This window comes from Oryctolagus cuniculus, chromosome 12 (assembly GCF_964237555.1).
Source record: "Oryctolagus cuniculus chromosome 12, mOryCun1.1, whole genome shotgun sequence".
Classification (NCBI taxonomy): Eukaryota; Metazoa; Chordata; class Mammalia; order Lagomorpha; family Leporidae; genus Oryctolagus; species Oryctolagus cuniculus.
Window position 1 is genome coordinate 37,360,706 of NC_091443.1, and position 10,505 is coordinate 37,371,210.

At 48.7% G+C, this 10,505-nt stretch overlaps 1 protein-coding gene across 1 annotated transcript; it reads right to left on the bottom strand.

Moving 5' to 3' along the window:
- Positions 1 to 434: 434 nt before the first annotated feature.
- On the bottom strand, positions 435 to 5,295 carry SSTR1 (somatostatin receptor 1). Its single transcript, XM_051822183.2, has 2 exons — positions 4,655 to 5,295; positions 435 to 4,491 (listed from the first exon to the last, which is right to left on the bottom strand). Exon 2 carries the CDS (start codon positions 3,852 to 3,854, stop codon positions 2,679 to 2,681), a length of 1,176 nt encoding a protein of 391 aa, XP_051678143.1. The 5' UTR covers positions 3,855 to 4,491; positions 4,655 to 5,295; the 3' UTR covers positions 435 to 2,678.
- Positions 5,296 to 10,505: the final 5,210 nt, after the last annotated feature.

A 10,505-nucleotide genomic window follows, 5' to 3' on the forward strand; every position in this document is an offset into this window, starting at 1 on the left:
CTTTTTTTTTTTTTTTCTCCCATTTCTTTTACCCACTGCCCTGTGGAACATCTTTGGGAGACTTTTTGCCTGCCCATTATCTCTTCCTGGGATGTAAATCAGCAATTACTTAGCTCCACAACAAAGACTGAGGTCACAAATGAGGGCAGACAGTAATTTAATCAGCAGGAGATTGCGATATCATCTAGCTAGTTTGTGAGAACAGAGTGCAACCCAGTGCATTGCTTCCTATTCATATGGACTCAACCTCTTCTTATTTCTCTTGTTCTCTGAACCAACAGATTTTTCTTTTAAAGAAAATAATTCAATCTTGGTAAAGCTTCCAAAGTTAATCTGGAACTTTTCTTCTCAGAATCTAACTATCAATGTGTGTGTGTGTGTGTGTTCAAGTAATCTACTGAAACAGTAAAACTCAAATGGCAAAATGAGACAACTTGAAACAGCAAAACACTTCTGTTTATTTAGTTACTATTACAATAATAGATGCAGAGTACTATATCTGTGTCCTCTGAAGAAGATAACAATCCAGATTTTGATTTCTGAATGTCACTGTTCTTAACCAGTAAAAATCTATTTTCCAAAGGAGAAGTAATACGTGTTGTTATTATGGGACAGAACTAAACTTTCTGATATATGGCCAAAAACATTATTTGCTCATTAAACAAAGCATTAGGGACATTTTTACTCTTGGTCGCTGCTTTCAGGAAAGCACAATGTTCTTGAAGCAAATACACACAAAATAACTTTTTCAACAGCGAATTCAACCATTGTGTATCATATCAATGAGAGAACCTGAGAACTCCAGATGTATTGTCTCCAGATACACTTTGGTTTATTTAAACAATCAGCCAACAAACATGTGTTTAGTGCCTACTATGTACAAGCCAGTATATTAGAGCAATACAGGAAATACAAAGAAGTAAAATTATTGGTCATTGTCCTCCTCAGGCTTCCAAAGTAGTCAGTAAGATTTAAACATAGATCTAAGTGGTTCCACTTTCAACTGCCTTAAAAGAAATGATGATGTTAACAGGGTTCTAAGAGTCACTGCTACCAGAACCCAGAAGCAAGTCCATACTTAGCAGTGATTAAAGTCTGACTTAGAGTATTCAGATCTGAGTGGAGGTTGAACATCTAATATTAAAAGTGTTCCAGCCAAGTTCACCCCTGCCATTGTGGCTATACTTAGAATTATTTCATGGAGTCATGACAATAGAGCAAGATGAATATAAATCTATATATATGTATATATATATATATGTGCACACACACACACACAAGCTCTCTTGAATCATATATAGGGTGATGTTTCCATTATATATGCATTTCCTGGAAAACCAGGAGTTCAAGACCTCCCACTCTGTATGAAGAGGAGGTTAACCCATGTTCTCATTTATTTAAGACAGAGGACAGTAAGAAAAGTATGAAAAATCTCCGAACTTCACTGGACGCAAGCAAAAATAGAAAGGCCAGAGGAAAGACTAAGAAAAGAGGGCCCAGCAAAGGGAGGCCCTTAGCGTGGGGAGGGAGCTCTCCACTGCACCCCCGCCCCGGAGTCTTCAAGAAAAAGGCCTGGGGCTAGGCAATTAGAGAAATGGAAAGCGGACATTTTTTTTTTCCAACACCACAAATAAATAAATAAATAAATACGTTCAACGAGAAAAATAACTTTTAGGCACCGCTTGAAAGGCTGCAAACCTCTGGGTCCTGGCAGGCCGCGCTCTGGAAACTGCCTGCCGCGGTCACACGCCCAGGCTTAGCCAAGTCTTCGCGATCAACCGGAGCAGGAAACAGTCTGTTGTCTTAGGTCGGCTCCTCCCAGAGAAGCTTGGGTGAGAAGGAAAGGCAGGCCGAGGGGGCAGCCGCAATTCGGGGCAGCCCTGGGAGAAAGTGCACCGCGTCCTGTCCTGCCCAGCCCTGCCTCTCGCAGACACGCGGCCGGCAGCCCCGCGCGAGGGTGGTTTCTATTACAACGCCCCAGCCCCAAATCGAAAATCTACAAACTCCTCGTTCGTCTTGCTCTCAGATCCTTTTTGCTCCAAAGGAGGGCTTAGATGGGGACTGCCTGGGGTTCAGCACGCGGGGACGCAGTTTTACGAAGCACCTGGCTCCGCCCTGGGTGGAGTGGGAACTGGGAAGGGCCGAGGCGGGAGAGATGCGCTCTCGCCCAGAGCCCGGGGAGAGACCGGCTGCCGAGTTCAGGTTCTAGCGCGACCTCCCTTAAAGTAGGGTTGCGCCACGGGAGGGCGGCGAGTCCCGAGAGACTCAGCCAGGGGCGCCAGGCAGAAGCGGCCAGCCTGGGCGCGGCGGCGGCGCGGGGCTGAGGGCGAGCTGGGGTCTCAGCCCGGGAGTCGTAACCGAGAAATCTCGGCCGGAGTGAGGCGGCGCCCTTAACGAGTTCATGACCTGCGCTCGCGGGACGGTGAGGAAGGAAGGATGGAAGTTCACGGGGTGGGAAGAGTACAGGGTGCCCAGGAGCCAGCGGAGTGGAGAGGCCGAGAGGGCGGCCCGAAACCGTCCCAGATCATAAGCCAAACTCCTCGGTTCTACAGTGCCTTTCCCAGGTCCCTCCGCCCGAGGCGCGAGGTGTCTCAGCCTCACGTTACCCTCGCTGCGCCCCGGCGCCTCGGCACTCTCCTCCACCTCCCAAGGCGCAGGGCCCCCGGCGCGGCCGGAGCTTAGAGCGTCGTGATCCGGGACGTGCAAGTGCCATTACGAAAGACGCCGCCAGACTCCAGGTTCTCGGGCTGGAAGTCCTCCACACTGTAGGCGCGGCTCTTGAGGGCCGTGGCGTAGTAGTCGACCGGCTCCTCAGCCGCGTTGTCCATCCAACTGAGGCACAGGATGCGCTGGAAAGAGCGCTTGAAGTTGTCCGAGAGGAAGCCATAGAGGATGGGGTTGGCGCAGCTGTTGGCATAGCCCAGGATGACCGACAGCTGGCTCACCGTGGCGTCGTCCTGCTCGGCGAACACGTTGACCAACTGCACCACGTAGAAAGGCATCCAACAGATGACAAACACCATCACCACCATCATCACCATGAGGGTGATCTTGCGCTCTGAGCGCTTGCGCTGCTGCCAGCCGGCCTTGAGGGCCACCATGCGCATCTTGGCGATGATGAGCACGTAGCACAGGCAGATGGCCCCGACGGGCAGCAGGAAGCCCATGAGAAACGTGTACAGCACGAAGCCCACCAACCAGCGCTGGGCGGGCTCTGGCATGAGCATGTTGCAAGCCACCGTGCCGTCGCTGTTGGCCGCGGTGCGCGAGAAGACCACGATAGGCAGGATGACCAGCAAGGATAGCACCCACACGCCCAGGTTCACCACTTTGGCCACGGTGGGCCGGCGGTAACGGGCCGCCTTGATGGGGTGCACCACGGCCACGTAGCGGTCCACGCTGAGTACTGTCAGACAGTAGATGCTGGTGAACATGTTGACGGCGTCCACGCTGAGCACGAGGCGGCAGAGCAGCGCGCCGAAAGGCCAGTGGCGCAACAATGTGGAGGTGACCAGGAAGGGCACGCTAAGCATGAGCAGCTCATCCGCAATGGCTAGGTTTAGGATGTAGATGTTGGTGGCCGTCTTCATCTTGGCATAGCGCAGGATCACGTAGATGACCATCGAGTTCCCACACAGCCCCACCAGGCACACCACGGAGTAGATAAAAGAGATGAGGATGGCGCTTCCCTGTCCCTCGCTCAAGGTCCCGTTCTGGGACGCGTTTCGCCCTGGCTCCTCCATGCCGTCCGCACCGCCGGCCCCCGGACCCCTGCTGCAGCCGCCTTCACCGCAGCTGCCCGGGCTGGGGCTAGGAGAGGAGGAAGGAGAGGAGGCGGTGCCATTGGGGAACATCCCAGCTGAGAGGAGCCCGTGGGGCGGCCGGGGCTGGGGGCTGGGGAGCTGTCCTTGCGCCCCCGCCGCCTGCGTCCTTCGTGGGCACCCGACCTGTCTCCTGCAGCTTACAGCCACCCAGCACCTCGGAATAGAGCGCAGCAGCTGCGGGGAGCGCGGATCCTAGCGGCGCGGGCCGGGAACATCGCTTAGCGACTGCCTGCGCGCTCTCTCTTGCAGCTCAGGGGCGCCAGGACACATAGGAGCTTGGAGAGGAGAGGCTAGAGCCCCGCGCAGCACAGCCATTAACTGGCGCGGCTCCGGGCTGGTGAATGATTAATAGGCACCACTAGCGCGTCAGCAGCTACGAAAAAGGTGGGGGGGGGGGGCAGAAAGGGAGGGAGGAGGGCACATAGGTGGTTTGTCCCCGCTCCTGCAATTTTTTTCTTTTTCTTTCTTTCTTTCTTTCTTTTTTTTTTTTTTTACTTCCAAGTCTTTCCCAGGTTCAACTCCAGCGGCTGCTTCCGGGGTTCCCTCGCAGCACCCAAACTCATCCCTCAGAGGGACCTGGTGAGTTCCTCCGCCTTCCTGAAGAATGGGTGCGAATCACCGATGTAGGTTCTGTCCGGTCCCATCCTACTTCTACCCCAAGCGAAGACTGAAACGGATCCGAAACATAGATATCTGCAGTTCATCTCGGTTCTCCTCAGTTGCTGGCCCCTCCTGGGAGAACCTTAGCGCCCCACCTGTCCCTCCCCAGGGACACTAGACCCGCACCTCCCTCCTGCGCTGGCCCTGCGCCTCCGAATCGCGCTCCTTACCCAGAGAGCGCAACCTCCAGACCCGCGCGGAGGTGGCCGGTGCAAAGTGCCTGTGCGGTCCCGGAGCGCGTTGACGTTCTTTGCTGGGTCCAACTGCCTTGGAGCGCGGCCCCAGCGCAGGTGCCCGCTCCAGTCTCCCAGGGTCGCGGAAACGGACTCTAAGCTGCTGGCGCTATGCGTAGGAAGGACAGCAGCCCTGCGTTAGGAGATTCTGAGTTCTAACACTGCAAGCATATCTTCGCGGGCGGGAGAACTCGGGGGCCTGAGGGAAGCACTGTGAATCTCAAAAAAGCTGGTGGTGCCCAGAGCCGCCTGCAGCTCCCACGCGAATCTCAGCTGCAGAGGCGCGGACGCTTGGCTGGGAGCTCGGGAGGTGCCCGAGGCTCCCTCCCCAAGGAGCTGGGTGCGGTACTGGAAATCCATCTAGGTGTTCACCCCGGGAAGATAAGGCTGCGCCGCCTGGAACAGCTCCGCCTGCGTCCCCGCTGTACTTTGTACCCGAGAGAGTTGGCGGCCTCGGGGGCGGAGGGGGAGTCAGGACCCAGGCGGGCGGGGACGACAGCTGCCCAGAATCCATGCAGGGCTGGCCAAGCCGACCAGCAGACCTGTCACCGGCCACAGGCACGGCGTGACGGCATCCCAGTTCTTCTGGCGAAATGCTAGGATGTCAACCTTTTCTGGGACCCCTTGACCTGAGACCTGGCCCTAGGTCACCTGTCTAAGCGAGTAGACGCGGACATCGACGTGAGTCTGCCTAAAGCTTGCGGGCTGCTTCGGGAGCTTGAACAGTTGCTGGTTTCCGAGTGGGAGCGAATGGATATTCGGTTACCAGGAGTTTGAACGACCTCTGGGACTTCCCAGCACCCCTAACCTAGGGTCTCCTTGGCCTTCCAGTGGAAAAAAGCACACCCCATGCAGTCTCTCCTTGCGTTTTCATAACTGCTGCTCTGTCTCATGTCTCACAAGATCCCTGGTCTTTATCTGGAACGTGCCTGCTTGCCTAGAGACTGACCTTCAGGCAGCCTGCGGGCCAGCGACTTGAATGCTTTCTGCTTAGTCCCTCCTCAGCCAGCCTCAGTTTTCTCGCCCTGTACCAGGCAATCCAGAATGCAGAAATGGATGTAGAAATAATAATTAGAAAAAAAAAAAACACCAAATGTAATTTGCAATGTCTTGTTGTTTTGTCCGGGTAACCAGTTGTATCATGTGTTTTAGTTCTCAAAACTAAGTTCTCTAGTTCGGAAAGAATAGTACTGTAGCCTGTTGCCAGCAGAGCCTGAAGTAAATGGCAACGATTCCTCACGGGAATGTGTGCAATGGACATTGAATTATCAGTGAGAAAGGTGCTAGGATGGATTGTGAAATTTCACAAGGCCCAAGTTGTTGAACCTGAAAAAACTGCCTTATCTAAAATGCAACGTGGAATTAGGGTTCCGTTGCATGGCTTTTTCATCTAAAAACATACCACATACGGAGGGAAGCAGGATGACTTTCATCAGGTTAACTAAAAAAAAAAACAAGAGTGGGTTTGTACCAGAAGGGCATTTTACTAGCCAAGCCTCACAAAGATTTAGATGCCTCTGCCAATCACTGACTAAAGACACCTGGCTGTATTCCTGGGGGCGGGCATTTCAACAGTCATCAGCTAGAATCCTTGGCTTGGCTTCTATCCTACTTGCTTTGCAGAGTGGGTGATGGGAGTCAGTAAAAACAGTTTTGCTTTTAGAATTTTCTTAAGCTCCATTTGCAGCTTATCTTAGACAAAAATTCCTCTCAATTTAGTCATGCCCTCATATACAAGAAGAGAGAGTGAGAGGGAGAGAATTTAAGACCTGATGTGAGCATGCTTTCTTTGCTTCTAAAGTGGCTTCTATAATGGGTTATTTATTCATAAAAAGAGATTGACAATGAGATACAGCTTCACACCCACTAGGATGGCTATAATAATTTTAAAACACTAGAAAACAAACATTGGAAAGATGGAGAGACATTGGAATGCTCATACATTGCTGATGAGAATTTTTAAAATGATGTGGCAACTTAAAAATAATTTGGAGAGTCCTCAAAATTTTTAAAATAGAATTACAGGGGCTGGTGTTGTGGCATAATGGGTAAGGATACCACCTGCAGTGCCAGCATCCCATATGGATGCCAGTTCAAGTCCCCGGCTGCTCCACTTCTGATCCAGCTCTCTGCTACGGACTGGGAAAGCAGAAGAGGCCCAAGTGCTCGGGCTCCTGCACCTGTATGGGAGACCCGGAAGAGGCTCCTGGCTCCTGGCTTCAGATTGGCCCAGTTCCGGCCATTGCAGCCATTTGGGGAGTGAACCAGCAGATGGAAGACCTTTCTCTATGTCTCTCTGCCTCTGCCTCTCCATAACTCTGCCTTTCAAATAAATAAATCTTTTTTTAAAATATTCATTTATTTGAAAGTCAGAGAGAGAAGAGAGGCAGAGAGAGACAGAGAGAGAGAGGTCCTCCATCTGCTGGTTCACTCTCCAATTGGCCACAATGGCTGGAGCTGCACCGATCTGAAGCCAGGAGCCAGGAGCTTCTTCCGGGTCTCCAACACGAGTGCAGGGGCCCAAGGACTTAGGCCATCTTCCAGTGCTTTCCCAGGCCATAGCAGAGAGCTGGATCAGGAGTGGAGCCACTAGGACTCAAAGTGGCGCCCAAATGGGATGCTGGCACTGCAGGCAGAGGCTTTACCTACTATGCCACAGTGCCAGAACCAATAAATAAATCTTTTTAAAAAATAGAATTACAATATAACTCAGCAATTCTACTTCGGTCTTTTGAACACTGAAAATTGAAAACAGGCATTTGACAAAAACTTGCACATGAATATTCATGATAGCCCTAAAGTGTAAACAACAGAAATAGCTATCAATAAATTAATGAGTAAACAAAATATGATATACCTATATAAAGGAATATCATTCATCCACAAAAAGGAATGAAGTACTGATCCATACTACAACATAGATGGACCTTGAAAATATTAGAGAAAGAAGTCACACAAAAACTCATAAATCACATGATTAAATTTAATATTAAATTTAATGACATATACAGTATAGGCAAATACATACAGACAGCAAGCCAACTACTGGTTGCCAGGGGCTGGGGGAAGAGACAAATGGGTATGCTTAATGGGATTTTTTTCTGGGTGATGAAAATAACCTGGAATTATAGAGTGGTGAGGGTTACACAGCATTGTGAATATACTAAAAACAAGTGACCTGGCCGGCGCCGTGGCTCAATAGGCTAATCCTCCACCTTGCGGCGCCGGCACACCGGGTTCTAGTCCCGGTCGGGGCGCCGGATTCTGTCCCGGTTGCCCCTCTTCCAGGCCAGCTCTCTGCTATGGCCAGGGAGTGCAGTGGAGGATGGCCCAGGTGCTTGGGCCCTGCACCCCATGGGAGACCAGGAAAAGCACCTGGCTCCTGGCTCCTGCCATCGGATCAGCGCGGTGCGCCGGCTACAGCGGCGGCCATTGGAGGGTGAACCAACGGCGCAGGAAGACCTTTCTCTCTGTCTCTCTCTCTCACTGTCCACTCTGCCTGTCAAAAAAAAAAAAAAAAAAAAAAAAAAAAAAAAAAAAAAAAAAAAAAAAAAAAAACAAGTGACCTGTACACTTTAGAAATGTTAAAATTATGAATGTTAGTGTGAATTTTAGTTCAATAAAAAAGAGAAAGTTATTGAGGTAGGTATAAACCATGAAGAGGTATCAAATCTTCTCAGTCATGTGTTTCCAATGTATCTGTGAACTCACCTATGAGTAAATAAAAACAAGAAAAAGGTGACATTTCTGGATTAAGCAACATGTGGCTTGGAGAGGCTATGGTTTTTAATTATACAAAGAGCCGGAGTCCAGTTAGGAATCTGTCTTCCCTTAGATTTTAATTTAAATATTTCCTTTAAAATAACAGGGAAACTGATAAGGTCATGGGACCACAAGATGCACACAAACCACAGAGCATGAGATGTTAGGCCCTGTTTATCTTCCTATCTGGTTGAGAACTTTATTTTTAACTCATGTGTCTAAAGACTTGAAAAGCTTAGGAAGAACGCATTCTCTCCATGAAAGGTATCTGTCCTCCAGGCCCTCGATTCTTTTGCTACCATCTTTCTTATGCTTCTGTGATTTGAACATTTCTAAATAGGAGAGAAGGGAGATGTTTTCTGGAAAGGAGAAAATGAAAAGTCCTAATTTAAGGAGTTGCAGATTCCTAAGCAAGCTTGTTTTCTTGCTTCACGGTAGCTTTGTCCTACAAGCCAGAGTCCCCCTGATATCTTGTGCCAGGTGTAAACTTTGATTATCTATTCATTACTCTGTGCTCTATTCTGTGTGTGTGTGTGTGTGTGTGTGCACGTACTTGTCTGTCCTCCTTTATAAATCTGTAAGCTTGTTGAAAACAGGGGCCAAATCTTAACATCTTTCTGTTTCCAGAGCCCAGCACATTACTTAGAAACTTACCCCAAACTGCCTTGTTTCATTTTTTAAGACATTCCATGATAGTACCTTTCTCTTTTTAGCTTATAAAATGTAAATTCAAGGAAATGAACTGCGGGTCCCTTATAAGAAGAGCTTTATTATCTGGGTAATACCATCATCTGCAATAATTCCTTATACATTTAAATCATTCTGAATAATTTCCATTTGCATGCCCTATATCAATAATTATCACGCTGATGATTCATTCATCGATCGTTCTTGGTCTTAAATTTCTTGGCAGAGAAAGGGCTCTGGAAAATGGGTAGCACATGCTTTAGTAGCTAATGATGGTTATTTAATAGTATCCTGCAGTGTGAAAGCCATTATACATGGAAGATTGTTTCTTTTTAATTGCAGTCCTGAGTCTCAGTTGGTTTGGTGGAATAGTAATTATCAGGAGCTCAAACTCAGCTTCTGTCAAATCATCATGAATGTGCTTTCCCCAATCAAAGCCTATGGTGATCCTCAAATGAGCTTGTCTAATCCATGCCAGCAGTAAAGGGCTAACTGGGGCCAGGCATTAAAGGGGACACTTCTTGGGACTTATTCACAGTAGCATCATCAGGGTCATGTTTACAAACACCTGTCTGGGCAGATGGGACCAAACTGAGTACAATGGGTGAGCACCACTCAGCAATATGGCCCATGGCAGAGCTTGTGTCACTTAAGAACCATCTGCCACTAGGCAGTTAACATGATGGCAGACTAATAAGAAAGTTACCAGAGTAAAAAGTGGTCGTAGGGCTAAGGAACAATCCTAGTGCCATTTCTCAGGGATTCCCAGTCACTTCATAGCAGCCTTGGTAACCTGTGGTTCAGTTCATCACCAGTCTCAGCAAATTCATCCCTGCCTGCTGATTTTCCTATTGCCTCTTCTGTGAAACAGCATGTCAGTGTCTTTTTGTGCTTTCAGAAAAGACACATATGGTATACCAACTCACATTCTTCCCTGTGGATTCTCTACCACTAAATCATTTTTCTAAGAACAAGAACTCAGCACATCCAGGAAAGTTTTTATTATTATTAACAGATAAACAAAAATAGAACAAAAGTGGCCATGTTACCTGTATCATTTTGAAAAGTAATTTTTTTTACCATTAATGCATTTTTTTCTGTAAGAAAGTCTCTGTTAGTTAAGGATTTCTAGATGGATTGAATTAGTTGTGCCAAGGAAGACAGCTTAAGAAGGCTCAAGTACTGGGGCCCCTGTAACTCATGTGGGAGACCAGGATGGAGTTCTTGGCGGTGGCTTGGCCCCAACCTGCGTTGTCTCTTCCTGTCTATTGTTCTGCCTTTCAAGTAAATATATTTTAAAGAAGATAATGCTGGATTGTGTTAGTTTCAAACAATTTTG